Source organism: Cyprinodon variegatus, unplaced genomic scaffold (genome assembly GCF_000732505.1).
Source record: "Cyprinodon variegatus isolate N-32 unplaced genomic scaffold, C_variegatus-1.0 Scaffold4, whole genome shotgun sequence".
Lineage (NCBI taxonomy): Eukaryota > Metazoa > Chordata > Actinopteri > Cyprinodontiformes > Cyprinodontidae > Cyprinodon > Cyprinodon variegatus.
In genome coordinates, this window is record NW_015150457.1 from 2,497,903 (window position 1) to 2,517,713 (window position 19,811).

The 19,811-nt window shown below is 37.3% G+C and overlaps 1 protein-coding gene across 1 annotated transcript; it reads left to right on the forward strand.

Moving 5' to 3' along the window:
* Nucleotides 1–7,935: 7,935 nt before the first annotated feature.
* Nucleotides 7,936–19,523, forward strand: LOC107083406 (angiopoietin-related protein 7-like). The gene is made up of 9 exons (XM_015372610.1): nt 7,936–7,995; nt 8,173–8,423; nt 14,691–14,906; nt 16,635–16,754; nt 16,859–16,973; nt 17,065–17,202; nt 17,402–17,618; nt 18,676–18,871; nt 18,958–19,523. The coding sequence occupies exons 2-9, from the start codon at nt 8,271–8,273 to the stop codon at nt 19,102–19,104; spliced, it is 1,302 nt and encodes a 433-aa protein (XP_015228096.1). The 5' UTR covers nt 7,936–7,995; nt 8,173–8,270; the 3' UTR covers nt 19,105–19,523.
* Nucleotides 19,524–19,811: the final 288 nt, after the last annotated feature.

A 19,811-nucleotide genomic window follows, 5' to 3' on the forward strand; every position in this document is an offset into this window, starting at 1 on the left:
TACAGACAGGCTGTTTGTTTATACTCCCCCACCAGCTTTCTGTCGCGCTTACTACATCACAGTCAGATGCGCTCATTGGTCAAAGCGTTGGCCAATAGGCACAGAGAGGGGTTTGAAAGACAATGGGTTGTTCTCATCAACAATCTTCCAATGTCTCATTCATCGGGGCCAGACTAAATTACACATTTAATCTCACATTTTGTCTGGTTTATCATGCTAGTGCTGGAGTGGTTAGGAACTATCAAAATTGACAAGCAAACAAACAGTATTAAACTTCATTGTTGTGTTAACATGTGTTTTTCAAATCTTTTTGTTTCTCTCAAACATCAGTGTTGGAGAAGTAGATTGTTACGTTAATGCAGCTACCATTCAGCATCATTTTGCCATGATTTTTTGTGCTTGACTTGTTGGGTAAGCAGGGTGGCATGTATTTTTCCCAGCAATCTAACTGGTAGCTCAGATTTTGTCATGGTTCTTGGGACTTTCAGAGGTTTTTTGTGTGATTTTTGTCCCTCTTGACATTTCCTGTTAATTTATATTCTTAGTTTTAGGATTTTTTTTAGTGCTAGTAATTTGTACTGTAATTTTATGTTCTCATTGTTGTTTCCGAATTGAATAGAAACTATCTTAAATTTTATTAAAAGTGTTGTATTGAATTTCTGTTTCCCCGTTGCTAAGTTTTTTTTTTTTTTTTGCCTTTCAGTAGGTCTTGATTTATTCTTGTGCTTGGTTTCTATGCCCCTCTCTTTGCTGTTTATCACCCAGGTTCTCTCAGTCCAAATATTTTCAGAGTAATATGTTTGTATCATTTGAGGAATGTGAGATAAAAACAAATTATCTGTCCTCAGACAATTCTTACAATATTCCTAAAACATTTTGTCTATTTTGAACCTTTGAAGGACAAGATGATATTGGCTGACAGAAATTCAAGGTATGTTCCATTTTCTTTATTGAAATAAGAAGTTGCACATGGATGTTGTCTTCTTCTTTATCACCAGAATCCTTAAAGCAGTGCCCATTACTCTGAGGAGCTCAGTCATCAGACCATGACCAAAAGGAAATCTCATCTGTTGTTCCACAAACACCGATGAACAAAAGCTTTACACTGTTAGCCAGAAGAAGATAACTTGAATAATGCTTTTATCATGAAGTTTGTTCCTGTTGCTCGGCACATTCAGTATCTCACCTCCAACTTTTATCTTCCTGTCATGGAGTTTGGTCCTCAACCATCCCTACCTGCACTGCGTCTGTCAAACTGTCACACCAGTCAACCAGAACTCTTTTTAGTTTCTTGTCAACTTGCAGGAATCCACCTTTTTATGCCATGACAAATGATAAACAGAGTATTAGACTTTATGAATAATTCAGCAATAACAAGGAAAAATGAAACACTTCACTATGTTTCCTCTGAGAGAATGTAACTCAAAAATATTGTGACAGCAGACATATACTAGTCCCTTCAGAAAGCTGCTGTCAAAGCTTTTTGTGGCCTGTATCGCCAATAAAATAGATCACTTTTTAATTTCACATTTGCTTACAAAAGATGGAGAGGAGCTAAAATCAATCATGCAGAATGGTGGTCCAAAAATGCAATTTATGAGGAACATCTGCATGTAGTATAAAAGTAAGAATCTGTTTATTACAGACTTATAATTTAAATCTTGCTGCTGTGGACAAACAAAGCTTGGTTTTGTCTCCATGTGCAGCAGATATTTTTTTTTTCCTGTTTTTGAGAGAGATTGGTGTAATATTTTATTTATAATACATGTTGTGCAGGAGACTGCTAAGGAGGCAGGGAGGTGATTGAGTGAGGTTGTATGGAAAGCAGGGCGCCTGGAGCCTGGGCAACCGTGGAGACGCCAGAACATTTTCTTAACGGTTACCAGACACAGACCATCATGCACTGAAGGGTGGACGAAATAGTGTTAGGCACCAGAACGTCTTTAAGAAAAATTTACATACATCACCCAGGGAAAATGACAGAGCACAGTATCCTTACTGCTAATAAATATATGCACATATTAATACATCTGTGCCATCTAAATGAATCATTTATGGTTTTGCATAATATACAAATTAAATGGACTGAAGAGTGGTTCTTTATTTCTAATCACATGAAAGACTCTTAGATAACTTGCAGACAGATAATGTTCCCTTCTCCTGCATAACAAACAACAAGTTCTTCTTCAAAGTTACTATATTGATGTAACTATTTCATTAAAGTTTTTACTATCAGTTAATTGTTGACATGGAAACTGTTACTTTTTCAAATTAGTTATGACATTGCATTTTTGAGTTTACTGGCACCCTCTTTTTTAGAGAACGGATGGGGCCAGAGGTGGTGAATTAGTCCACATTGGAAGAACAAATAACCTGGTGGGCATGGCCAATGATTGGCAAAGGGTGGCCATGGCCACACTTGCATATGTCCTAGTGCACCCCTGTTCAACAACAGAATTATTAATTGGGTATGACTTATGGTTGCTACACACTATGCAATTTTGAGCCTTCACAGACAAAACTATCTTGGAGAAATCTTTGTTTTACGCTCTAAATCTGTAAATTGGTCACTATTAAGTTACTACCTCACAGTGCGACAGCTACTTTTAACCAGATCTACTTATCAGCCAACAGAAATATGTAATCTAAAATGCTTGTTTTTATGTAATAATCAAAAAAATATGTGCTTGAGTGTGCATTTTTTAATCTATTCATCCTTTATAAACTAGCTATATAAAAAATAAATCATGACATCAACTATTCTAGATACTTTAGATGCAAACTGCTTATAGGTGAGTAATAGATTGCATGCCTCCTAATTAGTTTTACAACTGGAATGTAATTTGGCCTATTTTTCCCAGCTATGACCACGTTCCTTTTATTCAGATTTTTTTCTATGTGCATAGCTGCTTCAACAAGAATGGCGGCCAGTTTATTGTCTCTGTCTCAGGTGGCCCAGATGGAGGGTTTATGAAGGTGTAACTGCTTGTTTCCATACATCATAGGAGATTTACAAGTAAACGGTTATTGTACAATGTGCATTCATAAAACCTAATGTTATATGACAGTTTGTAGATTAGGGTCACTTATTTTACGACGGTAAAGTCATATAAGATTGCTCAAATGTTTGTTTTTCACCCAGAATATGAAATATTTCCCCACCTGCCAATGTGACATCCTGATCTAACAACCAAATTAAAAAGCAAGTGGTCAGACTATTACCACTGATAAATCAGTGCAGCTTTTGGTTACTATGTAAACTTTATGCAGGTTTTTGGAAAGATGTTGCTGAACAATGAGTACTTCTAAAAAAAAATAAAAAGAAGAAAGAAAGATTTAATATCGTTTCGTATGAAAAATCTAACAGATTGCTTATTATATCAACCTAAAACACAAAGTGATCTCAGGTAACCAACATTGCTCTAAAATTACAAATAAATATAGTGTATTAGTGTATCAAGAGAGGGACTAAAAAATAAGCTTAGTTTGTTAGACTTAGGCTTTATAGCTACAGTAGATTATTATTTTTATCTGCTGCTTTTGCACCATCAGCATCTATTGATCTTGGAGTCAATTCCAGCCAGAAAAGTATTTTATCAGCAGCTGAGTTCCTCCTTATATCTTCTTATTTACTTGTGGGAGATGATAGAGAATATTGATCCTGACAATGTGATCAATGACTCCCATGAAAAGGAAAATTGACCATCACTACTGAATGAGTGGGGAGCCTTCTTTAATAGATATGTTTTTGTATCTTATGTTGTGGCTGAGACCGAGAGGATTAGAGTTAATTTATTAGATTTATTCTAGTAAATGAATTAACACTTGAACCTTGAACAACTAGGGTATATTTTGGGGCAGTGGAAGAGGTGGAGATAATGGAAAACCTGAAGCATGGTCCTGATATCCTACAGTTCTCTGTCAGCTGTGGAGGCAGCCTGATTGTTTTGAAACTAAGACCTGAAGGTTGTTTCAGACTAAACTCAATTAGAAGAAATCAATAAATAAATTGTAATTAAAAAAAGACTCAAGCAACAATTTGTGTGAAATCTGAAAACTTAGACAGACAGCCAGACATAAGGACGGACGGATGAATGGACAGACAGACAAAGTTACCAATCCATTTCTTTGTAGACATGGTATTATGTCCTGGTGTGCTGTTATAGTTGGAACAGAAACTGGCCGCTATCAAACTGTTTACACAAAGATAGGAATAAGAAATGGACAAAAAATATATTGGTTTGCTTTAGAAGTTCCTTCAGCTGGAACTGAGTCCAACTCCTAATAACGGCCTTAAAGGAGAAGTCCGGTCATATTCAGAATTCAAACTTCTGAAAGTACTTTAAATAAGAAATTATTACAAACTGTATAACAGATGATGTGTTTTTAATTAAGAGTAATTTAATTTGACTGTGCCTTACCGGAGGCATCCATGTTTGTCAAAGAACACTACTTCGACCTACAGGTTTGTGACCTCATGGTGCGGTATCGGCTGTTGATCAAGTCCCAGTGCTGTATCTGTTGTTTGGCAATACGCACTATGATCCAAGTTATCTTGAAAACATTATCTTTCGAAATGTTGGCTACATATGACGTGTTTTTTCTCTGGCCAGAAGTTCGATGGCAAATCCTCCCTCTTCAAGTTGGTAATCCAACGACGAACCGACGTGGTGGATCATGAATTGGAAAGGTGAAATAACTATTTTTTTCACTTTTGCCCGATGTATTACAACTTTGAAGTGCAATGCATGTGGGCATTGTCAGTTTAACTATAGCTCTCGCAAATTTCAACGGTGAAGTCCTCTGGAAATCTTCAACAATTGCTGTTGATTGCAGATGTGTCTTGTAGCTAGGCTTACCGCACTGTGATGTCACTGCCGGAAGATGTCAGGAGTGAGGGGTTACTATATTTGGGCAAAAATGGCTGCTTCCAGACTCAGTGATTACAATGAAAATTATTATTTTTTTTGTACTGACTAACGCTAAATTCATGAAATAACTCCAAACGTATTTGTTTTAGGTATAAAGAATGATCCATTGATTATTCCTTGCTGACCAGACTTCTCCTTTAATCAACAATATCCTTTGCACAATTTTCATCCATGGATGGTCAGATAGAGAGCCATCATTCACCACAGAACATCAACAGTTGACTGTGGAATATAGAGAGAACATTACACAACTGCAGTTAAATATCCTGTTCTCAGGGCATTTCACAACTGGTCGTTTGCACAAATAACATCCTAGTTACCTTGCTCCTAAAATTAACTATTTAACACAATTTCACACATCTTTGTTACATTCCATCTGCACTGGTGCTTGATTTTACAAACCTAGGCTCCTGGACCAACTGAATTCAATGATCTGAAAGGGAGAATGTATACCTCCAGCAATCTAGAGTATTTATTTCACCCATTTTTCCACTACAAAGCATAAACAATACAAAACAATGCTATAGGCAACATAGATTAAGTTTCTTTCACCCATGAAAATGAAGCCAAAGCACTCTATTGACAGTACTAGTGTTAGTACTGCTAAAGTGTTACTTGCTATGCTCATTTGTTTTTATAGTCATTGTTGCATTAGATATGTGCTAATTATATGGTGTGTTATGTCTAACACTTAGTATGGCTCGGAAGGTTATACTGTATTGTCATAGATTTTGTTTTTTGTTTTTTGCTTCATGTTTTGTACTTTTTAAGAATAAAGTAACAATAGTCTATGCAAAATGTGTATAACTGTGCAGCCACCAAAAAGGAAAGCTAATGTAGCAGCCAGAAAAAGCACTTCTGACTGCAGTTTTGCTACAATAATTTTGCTGACATCCCCTATAATGGAACCTTTGGCTGAATCCTATTTTCTCTCTTACTCTCACGGATGTGTCCCTCCATTCTTTGAAGTCATGCATCATTTTATTTCTATGGCGCATCGCTTTGTAGACCTTGGAAAGCTTTTTTTAGCAACAGATGTTGGATGGAAGCAGACAAAGGGTGCAAATGTACATTTTCCAAGTGATGTCAACATTTTCTAATATACTGTAAAGATTGTAATATATATATATATATATATATTTTTTTTTACAATACATTGCATTTGCACCACTTTTTAAGATTGTTAATAGGAGTAAACAATATTTAAATGCCCAATCTCATCCATAATTCTTGACTTTCTAAAAGCTTTTGTGTCTGTGTAATTTTTCTGCAAGTGAGGAGTTTCAGAATGATGGTTAAACCTCAAAGATGAATAAATAGTCAAACAGCACCACCTTGTGCCTGTGCACACACATCTGTACGTGCACTTCCATGTATTTTCTGGTGCCTGTAGCCAGTTGTTTATGGCGGAAAGGCAGGGTAAACCCTGGACAGGTCACCAATCCATTACAGGGCAATAAAACTGACATCCAACCATGCACAGTGACGGGAAATTTAGGGCCACCAATTAACCTAATAACCTGAGAGAAAACATGGAAACCCTGCGCAGAAAGACCCTAGGCCAGGAATCCAAACCAGGTCCTTTCTTATTGTAAGGCATTAGTGCTACAAAGTGATCAACCTTGCAGCCCTTCCATGTATATTCTTACACCCAAATATTAATTCTTAAGCTTAAACCAGCATTGAAAAGTTGAGAACCCCAAAAATATTCTCACCTTTTAAAAACAACCTATTTTATTTGTAAAAAAGAAACTTTAAAAAGCCTCTCTCTGCATCAACAGGACACACACACCTCCTGCAGAAGTACTTAGCACTTTAGAAATGTTATTAATTTAATACAATTTGTAGTACAGGTTGGACTACTATAACACTGTCTATGTTAGGATGTACGATTCCACTCATTTGGAAAGGGCACTTACGGCAGCACTTCTTTTAATTGACCCAAATAAATTGGACAATTTTACAGATATTTTGAGTGCCATAAATAAGCTAATTGTACCAAAACCAGGTCTAAACCTAAATATCCTTGGTTAACCTGGTATGCATGTTGTTTTTAAGTTGGGTCGACAACGACAATGGGTCGTTAATATAGCTTCATCCTTGTTGGCAAATTTAGTTTTAAATAATGTCTTAATTATGGGTTTCGATTTTTGTTAATACTTAGGAATAAACCACATAATTGCCTCAAATACTGTTCTAGGATTATTGTATTGTGACCATTTGGGTCCCTCAAACCTCCTAAATCTGATGGCACATATTAAGGTCTTTTCCTAGAAAATATGCACATTGTTAATGATCCAAAGTCAAGGGCATAAAAATGTAAAGTGCAGCTTGGATAATGTAATAGGATCACCACCCCTCATACTCCTACTCCCGTTAGTCTTCATTACCTCTAGCTTAGTGCAGGATTACTGCGCTTGTATAGTAGGTTAGCTTTATTTGCTGTATGTGCTGATGTAGGGGTTTTGATGGCAGTGCCCCAGAAAAACAAAAACTTCTTCAACACTTTTTACAATATCAGCTGGAGTTTTTTTCCCCTGCACTTCATTATTTAAGATTTTTCATATTGTTGTGTTTAACATTTTGTTGTGCAAAGCATTGTTCCACCAGTATGCAATGACAGTTATAAAATAACAAACACAAGTTAGTACATGGAGCTGCAGTTTGTGGTATCCATTAAAAGAAAAAATATTTTTATTTCTTTTCATAATGAATATTTGAATGAAAGCCATCATATTTTCATACATGCATAGCTTGCTGTGGTAATTAAAAAGTCAATTGAAAAAATAGATTTCTCCACCGTCATGTTTCTTCACTTCTCCCTTTACGTCAGAATTTTATCACCCTATTTGTCATGCTCCCTGCCTTTTCTCAGGTGCAGTGAATCCTCTTATAGGTGGATTACTGGACTAGGATTGCTACACTGAAAGGGAGCGAGGTAGACATGGACTAAGAGAAAGCCACTCAGAGGCGAATAAACAAAAGAGGAATTTATATAAAAATGGAGAGAACCCCGTGGCCCGAACTGGGCCATGAGTGGGGTAGAAGGTGCTGTTTCGCTGGGGTGAGTACTGCATAGTTCCCATAGCTTTAAGCTGAAATGTTTGTTAATTATTTGTTCTCTGATACTGGTTAATATGATGTAATGTTACTTGAGTCTATAATTCCAGTTATTTTACAGATTTAAACTCATAATTTGACTTTATGTATAGTTGCCTAAACTCTCTTGTTTGTATGTAAGGGAGAGCCAGCAGAGCATCGCATGCTGAAGTGTATACTCCTACACCCTCAGCCCACCCTCAGTGGAAAGGCAGGGGACAGACTAACTAACTGACAGCAATGGGTTTGACCTCTGTCAACCCCCTCAGCTGGGTGGTGGGCTCCACTATCTGCTTCCTCATCCTGTTGCTCCCAGAGGCCAAAGCTGACAACCTGAATACTTCCACATCAAGCAACGGTGGAGGTGCACAGTGTGGGGAGTACACAAACCAGGTATAGTAATGGTCTTAGGATACATTACTGTTAATTGTATTCATGGAAACAGGATGTTTGTGTGATACTTTAAAACCCTCACTTCTAGAATTGTATTTCATAAAGTGGCTTGACAATAAATTAGCTCTTCAAATTTGATTATGAAATTCTTGCTTAAAAGAATTTAATTTTATCTATTTGTGTTTTAAAGTTTTTTACTGATGTCATTTTTAGCTATGGTATTGGATGTAGAGCAGCTGAAAGTTTTTTGCCAATATCTTTTTTATTGTTGAACATTTGTCATGATGCACAACCAAAGCATTGATAGAAAGTTTTTATTTTGTTCTATTTTTTACATTGTTTGAAATGCTGACATTATGTTTTAACTTCGACTGAAAGACCCATCTACTGTAAGTTGAAATGGAGGTGCTGAGGATGTCAAGCAGGAGCAAGGAGAAGAGAGGAAGAGGAAATACAAGCCATCTCTTCCATTAATTGCAATGGGTGATGTGAGATCCTTAGGAAAAGTTAGAGGAACTGAAAGCCCCAACAAGGACTCAGCTAGAATATTGGGAATGTAGTATTATGTGTTTTACTGAAACATGCCTGCAAGATAATATACACGGTCTCTCTGATTATATGACATGTTACAGTGAAGTTTTGTTTCTGCAGCCCAGATATTGAACTATTGGCAGCTAGTTTTTGTCCATATTAGTTACTCAGAGGGTTTACCCGTGTTGTTTTGGCAGCGGTTTACATTCCACCTTTTGCTGCTGGGAACACTGTTACTGAGCTACAGATGCAAAAGCCAAATTTGTGCCAATACCTGGCGATTTCAATCACACCTCACTTTCTGCTCAATTCCAGTGTCTCAACAGCTTGTCAGCTGCTTTACCAGAGAAAACAAACATTTTCACCTGTTTTATGTATTTGCCAAGTACTCAAACATCTCAAAACCATACCTTCTATTGAGAAGTTTGATCTCTGCTCAGAATAAGAGCCTCTTTAGAAGCAGCTGCTGTATTAAGGAGAACTGTAAGAGGTATCAGTGTCACAGTGGGTAGTACTGCTGGCTTGCAGCAAGAAGGTTCCAGGTTCGATTTCCCGCACGGGTTCTTTCTGCAGGGAGTTTACATGTTCTCCTTGGGCATGCCTGGGTTCTTTCCGGGTACCCACAGTCCAAAAAATATGACTGTTAGGTTAACTGGCTTCTCTAAATTCTCATTAGGTGTGAGTGTGTGGGTGAATGGTTGTTTGTCTCTGTGTTGCCCTGCAATAGACTGGCAACCTGTCCAGGGTGTACCCCACCTCTCCCCAGTTGACAGTTGGAGATAGGCACCAGCTGTCAAGCTGGGATAAAGCTTGATGGAAAATGGATGGATGGTTGTAAGAGGATGGTCACAAGATGGCCCTGCAAGGATGTTTTGAGGCTATAGATTGGGATGCACTGTCAACCACATGGGAAGGACATCAAAGCAGTGACTTACTATATAATACTATGGTATATAAACCTCTGTGTAGATAACACCATCCCCAACAGTGCAGTGAGATGTTTCCCCAATAAAAACCCTGAATAACCAGTGATATGAAGGAGCTGCTGGCAAGAATAAAAAACCCTTTAGGAAGGGTGACATTGAAATACTATACGATATACAGAAGCAACTTATGGTCAAGAAAAGGTAAAGCTAGGAGCCCTATAAGAAGAAGCTGGAAAGCAAGCTCCAGCAGAACAATATCCAAGGTATGTGGTCAGGGATGAAGAACATCACGGGCTTCAAGCAGAAAGAGGATCAGACAGATGCAGATCTGGACAGAGCAAATTAAATTCAGTTCAGGAACAAGCTTATCATCCTTCTCTTCTGCACACAGTCAAATGGACATTGCAATGGACATCCAAAGCTTCTCTCTGAAATGTGTAATCTTCCACCTCTGCCATGGACCTTCCTGCTTCTATTGATTTGTTCTCAACTGAACCAAAAGATGGTGCTGCTCCACCTTTAACTTGTCTGTCTCTAGAATTCAAGTGTGAAAGCAAATGGAGAGATTGAATCGCAAAGTGGTAAAATGGCCAAATGATATCAGCCCCAGAGTCCTGAAGTCCTGTGCAGAGCATCTATGTGGGATTCTAGAGCACTCTTACTACCAAAAAAAAAACTGCCAACAGTCATCAATAATTATAGCCTTACTGGCAGTGTATCCCCCGTCATGAAGGTTTACTTGAACAAGCAAAAGACTATCAGAACCCCCCGTGCAATTTCCTTATTTCTGGGGAGATAGAGTTAATTATGTCATCATACACCTGCTTCAACAAACCCACTGTCATTTAGACAAGGCAGACGACACTGTGCCGATCAGGTTCTTTGATTTTTCCCAATGCATTTAACACAATTGTGTCTGATTTACTTGGTTCTGAACTCCGAGACTCAGGTGGAGGCATTAACAATTCCTCTTGAAGACTAGTGACAAACAAACCATACAAGATCTCATCAAGACAAGAACATTACAGAAGCAGCACAAGAGTGCCACAGGAAACAATATTCTAACCATTCTTTTTTACTCTGCACATCTCCAACTTCCAGACAGTTTTGTCATCTGCAGAGAGTCATTGGGTGCATCAGAGATGGACAAAAGGCTTAGTACAAGGAGCTGGTGAACCGCTTTGTTGCATGGTGTGGAAACAATCATCTGATCCTAAATATGAACAAAACAAAGGAGATGATTGTAGATTTCAGGGGAAACAAGACAACGTTAAATGCTATTAAAAGGAGAAGGAGAAGAGGGAGAAGAAGTGAAAGTGATGGAGTATAAATACCTTGGTGTTTACTAGGACAACAAACTCATTTGGAGAGACAACTATGAAGCCATCTACCAGAACGGTCAGAGCAGAATGTACTTTTAAAGGAAGCTTTGGTCCTTTAGTATTTACAGCAGGACACTGCATATCTTCTGTAAGTATGCCGTGGAAATGTGATTCTGCTATCATCTGCTGGGGTAGACACATCAGATCAAAAGACTTAGAGAAGCTCAAAAAACAAAATACAAAATTTCATCTGGAGGTGAAAGAAAAAAGAAAAAGTCTTCATTGAATGAATTGAATTGTATACAGCCCTGAGCATCCTCTTCAGAAGACGAGAGCAGCAGAATGTCTTCAGTCAGAGGCCTTTAAAGGAACGGTGCAAGACAGACCACTACAGAAGATCATTCCTACATAAACGATCAACATCTTTAACATGAATTATTGCAACGCTTAATTTCCCTTTGGGATCTCTATGTTTTTAACTGAATTGAATTCTCAAAGCAGGTTGACTAACACATTTTCAGTTACTCTCATCAATGGTTTTTCAAGCTTAAACACAGGTTGGCACTGAAGGCTATAAAATCCCAGAGGGAGCATGTGAAAATTTGATCCAAAATCAGAAGTAGATAATAATAATAATAATAATAATAATAATAATAATAATAATAATAATAATAATAATAATAATAATAATAATAATAANATAATAATAATAATAATAATAATAATAATAATAATAATAATAATAATAATAATAATAATAATAATAATAATAATAATAATAATAATAATATTTACAAAATCATATTTGTTGCAAATACAGTTATACGAGAGGAACAATAATTATAAATGGAATGGAAAAGCCTTAAATCTTCTAAGGTTGGTGGAGTTATTTACTCTTGTCTAATTGGCTTATGAGTAGTGTTTGCATACAGCTGATTTACAAGGTCTGCAGACTATACAGACTCTTTATTTAAATGTTTTTTTTATTTTCTCACTACAAATCCCCTGAATAATTTTTTTTTATATATTCATAGAATGAATAATCTTCAAAAGGTTTGATTACATCAGAGCACATATACTGTTATACCTGGGAAGGTTCTGTGTTTGGAACTAATCACCAAATTTACTCCAGTGCTACAAAGGAGTCAGCACAGACCTGCCATCATTTACTGTGCCTTTATTTTACAGTTCAGCAGTTTGATTGGAGCAGTGAGCATCCAAAGCATTAGAGCAGGGGTGCTCAAGTCCAGGCCTTAAGAGCTACCATCCTGTAACTTTTAGATGCATCTCTTCTCTAACACACCTGAATTAAAAAAGCTCAATCCCCTCATTTAGCCCATTAGAGGCATCGTTACGAGCCGCTCATTTGACTCAGGTGTGTTAAAAATGGGGTGCATCAAAAAGCAGGATAGTAGCTCCTGAGGACTGGACTTAAGCACCCCTGCATTAGAGGGATCTCACTGTGAAAAGTCATCAGCCGAGAGCAAAGCATCAAATAAATTTAAAGATGTTAGAACCACAGTCATTTACTGGTGGAGAAAATCTGGTGTTATGGTGATATTAGCAAGAACTGAACATCCGTTCATGATTGATAAAAGGGAAGATGAAAAGTGTGCATAGAGGGTCCCAAAAACATTTAATGAGCTATGGTGATACAGGATCGGACTGGCGTTAAGCATGTGCCGACAGTCTGGGCCAAGGAATACAATAGCTAAATAAAGGTTAGAATTGATTATGAAAAATAAGGACAAAAAATTCAAGCCTGACAGAAAGCTTAAGGAATCATTTGAAATCCCCTAAAAGTAGTAGGGGAAATGTTTTATACCATAATTAAACCAGTGTTTACCTGCTGGGCCATTATTACAAAAGGCATGTCAGGCACAAAGAGGCTTCTTATCAATTCAAGTGCATAAAATATTGATCTGGTGACCTGGGGGTGTTGCTATTGCCAGTGCTGTTTCTTTTGCTCTGCTGGAAAGCTGAAGATAAGAGGGAATTACATATTTCCACACAAAAAAACCCTGAAGGCTACGTCCATATCAATAAAGGAATTGTAAGTAAAATCTGTAGGGTGATCTGAAGATCCTTGCAGAACAGGATCGACTCCTGGCAAAAAAACCTTAGTTTTCTAAGGAATTAATAAGGTCCTTTCACAAGCTACTGTGTCTTGTGAAAGCTTATTCAAATGTGTTATTTAAAGTTTCAATGTTTAAAGGTTTCAGTTTGTTTTCTAATCCAATTGTGAGGGTTAAATACCAAACTGGAAAAAAGCCCTGAAAAGATAGAGCCCTTTTTTACATTATAAAAACTGGGTTTGAACCTGCTCACTGTCTTTTGGTGCACAATCGGGACGCATTTGGAGGCTCCAAATTGGCGGCCTCATAGTGCCACAATAAGGCTACTGTTCACCATTACAACATGTTGGGAGGTTACACCTTCCTGAGGGTTAAATAACTATACCTGATGTAATGTTTGGTTTTTAAAGCATTTCAAAATGTTTGTTCGTGATTTTAGGCAGGCCAATTAACAGTTTAACTTTCTTTATCCACTGCAGGGCTACCATATCTGATTTTGCTGTTATATGACATAGAATGGAATAAAATGGAATAGCATATAATCGAATCAAATAGAATAGAATGCAAGGAAATGGAATGGAATAGAATAGTATATAATCGAATAGAATAGAATAGAATAGAATAGAATAGAATAGAACAGAACGGAATGGAATAGAATAAAATATAATAGTATATAATCGAATCAAATAGAATAGAACAGAATGTAAGGAAATGGAATAGAATAGAATAGTATATAATAGAATTGAATAGAATAAAAAAGAATAGAATAGAATAGAATAGAATACAGTAGAATAGAATGTAATAGTATAGAATAGAATGGATTAGAATAGTTTACAGGCCGATCAGTACTGTAGAGTCACTGAAGGGTTTGGTATTTTGCAAAATGTTAAACTAATAAGTATCAACAAATTCTTGGAGATAAACAAACTGTTCCTACTTGTAAAAATAAATTTCAATAAGTTGGCTTCATTGTTTTCTATGACTGAAATTCAGATTAAAAAAGATAATTATGTATGTGTGTATGTATGTATTAGACTAAGATTTATTAAAAGAAAGTTATCCAAGTTTTTTCATAAAAGTAGCTTTTTAGAATGTTAGGAATTTTCTTTCTTATATTTGGCTGTAAAGTAATTACAATTTCTGGCCAATTAAATAGCCTCAGAAATAACAATTTAATTGCAACCTATGCATGGTTCTTTAAATATATCTGTGTTAGTTGCAGGTCAGTCCAGGATAGAACAAGAACATATAGAAGTCTTTGGATTTTGAATTCATCATTAACCTGAATAATGAGCATCCTAAGCCTAAGGTTTCTTTAGGTCTTTGTCTTAAAGTTAACTTCTTAATAAAAACCTATTGTGAAACATGTAGAGAGTATTTTTTTTTTATATTAAAAATATTCTCTTCTGACAGCTGATGGAGGATGGGATGTGCCGGCTGGTAGCCACGTTGCCTCAACTGGATGAGAGAAGGTGTCCGGATATGTTCCGCTGCTCTGATGAGGTCTCCTATTGGTTACATGAGAACGAGGAGAGGAAGCAGCAGATTGTGGCCCTGAAAGAAACCATCTCTGAGCTACAGGAGGAACTCAGGAATCATCGGCATCGCATCAAAGTCCTCGAGCTACAGGTGACTACAGCAGACCTGGGTCAGCTGACAGGACTGATTAACTCAGTAGTGACACACTTGTTCTACAAATATGGCAATGATGATGATGGAGTGAGATATTAAAATAGGTATTTGGGTAGGGAAGTGTTTTCTCTTCCAATATTTGATTAAATAATATTTCATAAAAAACTTAAATAATGTAAAACTTTTAATCTATGCACCCCAAGATGGGAATATATAGCATTATGGCTGAGTAATCATGGTTGTGGGTAATCGAGCTGGCTTCCATCCCAGGATGTCCTTGACCTTAGCCACTAACAGGATTAGCCTCCTACTCTTCCATGTGGTGCCTCATGTCTTCTCAGGTGATGAGCTTAGACAGAAAGAAACACTCAGCTGGATAAGTCAGTGATAATAGGGGAATGGCAGAATTAACTGTGTGCAGCAAAGCTGTCTATATGTGTGATTCATATTTTAGTTAGCAATATTAACTTTGTCACAGCTTAATAAAACAGTAGTTTACCTTTTCACCATAGTCAGAGTCTTCATTGATTGCATGGGAATATACCTGGACCATACAGAGGTTGTTTAGTAGTTGATCTACCAAGAAAGAACAGCAAATTCCTGTCGTTTCTGGGAGGTTTGCTGTGTCTCTCAGCACAGTCTTAAAAGAATGCTGGAGATTCCAGGAAACATGCAGTTACTGTAGGCCAGACCCTAGGAAATAACGGATGGCCTGAGGGTCTGACATCCTCTAATAGACCCTGCATTCACTGCTTGAAACCATGGAGATTGACCAGAGAACAGATTGAACAGAGAACAGGAAGTGTCAGGTTTGGTACTGAGACTCTGTACTTTCTCTGATAAGAAGAGGTTAACTCTGAACTCATCGAAAGGCTCTGGAGAAGCTGATATAAAAAAATATGCTGTCTAAAACATTTTCCATGATAAGCTTGGTGATGATACCATCTGTCATCTTTTAAGGAGCATGCTTTGACATTGACAGGCATGCTTACTCAGCAGACTAGCATTCTTTTACAGAGCTGGAGTGAGATTTCAGTAAATTACACTAGTCTGCCACATAAGTTTTGCAGTTTGATTCCTCTGTGACCTTTTATTGCACCATCTGTGGGTTCTTAAGTTTTATTTTTATTAAATTATTTGGTATTGTTTCAGTCCTAACACATAACCACTCCATATCAGTGGAAAACTAAAACATGAGGGTGGATTTCTGCAGGCACAGGCTCATTACACCAATGCAATATTAATGCGCTTACAGAGAGGGTCAAATCAACATCGCTGGTATTTTTTTTATGAACAAAAATGTATTCAGAAAGAAATATATTAAAGATTTTTATTACAATTAACTTTTTTTCAGAGTAGAACCAGCAAATTTATATTTTTTATCTTTTTGATATTTTTGATTTTCAATTGTGTCCATCTTTTTCACAGATTTATTTGTTGCCTTATTTGCATTTTTCTTGTTACTTTCGGACTGAAATCTTAGATTCATTATGAAATAAATGAAAACTTCAATACAGTTTCAGACTTTAGAATGATTTCAAAATCTTAGTGTTCATCCCTGGGTTTATTTGCTTTAACAATGCCTTCTTACAGATTGGTACAAACAGATTTTAGTCAGACCTATAATCAGTGAAGTTTCTTTGTTACGTTATATTGATATGATTCCAAGTTTTACATTGAACACTTTCTGTGAAACAAACCTGGTAAAGTTGTATGTGCCAGCAGAGTGAAGAGAAGCTTCACCAGAACATCTCTTTGGAGCAGCGTTTCCATGAGCTGGAGGTTCATCATGCTGAAGCCAGCTCCCTGCTGCATCTTCAAGGCACACTGATCCTAGACCTGCAGGTGCGCCACTTTTTAAATCTAGCCCACTATTATTCTGAATAATTTTTCTTATAGGTTTGGATGAGAACAGTTAATAATTGTTAACAAATGATCTCTTTGCCTAGAATCAGCTACATAATTTGACTCTCTTAATGGATAAAGTAAAAAGAGGCTCAGACTGTTCCGTCAATATTGTCCGGCCCAATCATTTACAGAATACTCAAGAAGCCATGCACCCAGGTACAGTATGCGCTAACGTAGCGATAGGTCACCAGGTGGAGCCAGAGATCCCTTTTTGTCTAAAGCCTTTAAATACATTCTGTTGCTGCAGAGATCCAGCATGTGGGGAACTGTCCTGTGGACTGTGCCTCCATCTACTACAATGGTGTGAGGAGGTCAGGTCTCTACACTGTGGTGCCTTTACTGGCAAGCATGCCTGTGGAGGTTTACTGTGACATGGACACAGATGGTGAGGGATACCCTTATATATTTATAAAGCTGTTGAATAAAACTTACTTCAGATATAATAAATCAAACCATTAACGATCTTTGCACTCTTAAAACTAACTACAGTTCCTGTTATGCAGCCTGATAGAGCTTAAGAGTAAATAAATGTGGACTTAAAGACTCTTTAGAGGTCTTGACCTTTGCTGCACTCATTTCTTAAGGTGGTGGCTGGACCGTAATCCAACGGCGAGTTGATGGCTCTGTGAGCTTTGACCGAAGCTGGAGGGATTACAGGGATGGATTTGGGGACCTGCATTCAGAGTTCTGGTTGGGTAACAACCACATCCATGACCTGAGCACCCAGGGTGACTACAGCCTCCGGATTGACCTAGAAGACTGGAGCATCCAGCACAAACATGCCCTCTATCAGAGTTTTAGGTATGAGGCATTAATACATCTTAAACCTTTCAGAATGTTGTCCTCTTAAACCCAAATACTTTGAGGTAGCTTATTGCTGTTTTATGTAATACTATAGTGGATAGTTTTGAAGTTGAAATCGTCTTAAAAGCCCTCTGCACTTTTGAAGGATGCGTTGGTTTTTCAAAACAGTTAAAAAACAAACCATTGGACTTTGTTTCCAAGTTTGAAGACGTTACGCTTTCCATCCAGGAAGCTTTTTCAATTCAAAATGTCAGAAATAGCGTTGAGTTCAAGGCTTTATAGAATAGCCCAACACAGCCTTGTTCTGGCTTAGAAAACATGCAAATTGAAAAAGACGAAAGGGGGTCCTTTGGCTTCTTTCTTAGCCTGCAAAACCCCATACCTGTCTATTTCTCTGAAAGGAGGGTTGTTAAATGGAATTTTGGCCAATTCCCAATAACTAAGGGGCGGACCTTTTTGTCAGTTTCAATTGACATGTTTTCTAAGGCAAAACAAGGCTTTGTTGGGCTACTTTATAAAGCCTAGAACTCAACACTATTTCTGACATCATGAATTGAAAAATATTCCTGGATGGGGAGCGAAACTCTTTCAAACTTGGAAACAAAGTCCAGTGGACTGTTTTCTAACTTTTTTGGAATGACTATAACCTGGATGATTGAGAATCTTAACCAGCATATAACACAACGGTTTGGTTTGTTAAGAATCAGAATAATGGCGACCCAAAAGCACACCAGGCAGGAGAGGGGTAGATTTTAGGCATCCTTAGAAAACAATATTCTGAAGTCTTTTTATATCAAATATATCTATTCACTTGAGAGTAGCAAGTGAACATGTGTACCTAATTTGCAAGATTAATGCCAGAAGCAGTAGAAGAAGTAGAGCCTTGTTATAAGTTCAGTGTTGCACAGATTAGTGTGAGACGCAGTTGATGTTATGCTCCACAATTCTGCTATTTTATCACTCGTTTTTATTTTTTTTTAATGTACCAATTTATAACTAATAGCACGTAAGTTGGCTTGCAAAAATATTTCACTGTTGTTTTATCTTGCTGCAGTGTGGAAGATGAGGAGCATCAGTACCGCCTCCATGTGTCAGGTTTCAGTGGCACAGTGCAGGACTCCTTTGGCTGGTACCATGATAAGCAGCACTTCAGTACTCCAGACACCGGCAATATCTGCGCTGAGATCTCTCATGGTGGCTGGTGGTACAACCAGTGCTTCTACGCTAATCTTAATGGAGTCTACTACAGGGTGAGCACAGAAAACTTTGAATAATAGCCTACACATTAAAAAAAAGGAAGCCCATAAGTATTTTCTTTATTTTGCCAATTCTGCAGGGAGGCCATTACACTCCAAAAGGACGTGGTTCACTGGGTCCTGATGGGATAGTCTGGTACTCCTGGAAAGACTCGGATTATTACTCTTTACGTAAAGTCAGCATGATGATCCGACCGCGCAGCTTCCACACACGCATGTCGCCCTGAGCGTCTGTCACAATGACGAGGCTACAGACAGAGGAACTAAGCTTCACTATGAGCAGAAAGGAGGAGAAAGAGAAAACCTCAGGAAGTCTTTATTTTATTCAGCAATTATTTTTCCATATTTATTTTAATCCAAACAGTGGGCCCTGAAAAGACTTCTTTTGGATTATTTTTTTATTATGCAAATGAAAAAGGACCCATAGTATAAACTCTATAAGAGAGCTCACAGATTTTTCCACGGTTACAGAAAGTTTTTTTTTTGTACAGTTTTGTATTGTTAGTCTGGTATGTCAAACTAAGGACAATTTGGAAATATTTATAATAGTTTCTGAAGAAATGTGAATCATGAAAAGCAGCTCATTTCCAATTTAGCTAAAGCTTAAATATGTGGATTTTTTCTGTTCTGTGCAGTCATAATTTGGTCTAACATCCCTTATTTAAAGCTGCACTACACACTTTTTGTTGTTGTAAACAAGCTTGGAACCTTCCTATGTTTTGAGATAATACTGTAGGGAAAAGGTATTCAACTTTGCAATCCAGTTAAACAATAAAGGAGATTGATGGTAATTCACTCTGTCGGCATTTTATTTTATCTTTGCAACAATGAAAACAAGACAATCGTAACACACAGCTGGATGTTCTGATCTAGACAAGGTTTCTCTCACTAAATTAAAGCTTGCAAAAAAGCTGTGAAGGTCTCCTCATACAGT

Bases quoted from the DNA above. Each gene is read 5' to 3' on its own strand.
- LOC107083406 (XM_015372610.1), top strand. From the start codon at position 8,271: ATGGGTTTGACCTCTGTCAACCCCCTCAGCTGGGTGGTGGGCTCCACT. The intron at 16,974-17,064 runs GTACAGTATGCG...CTGTTGCTGCAG, and splicing joins TCAAGAAGCCATGCACCCAG to AGATCCAGCATGTGGGGAAC. The intron at 17,619-18,675 runs GTATGAGGCATT...ATCTTGCTGCAG, and splicing joins GCCCTCTATCAGAGTTTTAG to TGTGGAAGATGAGGAGCATC.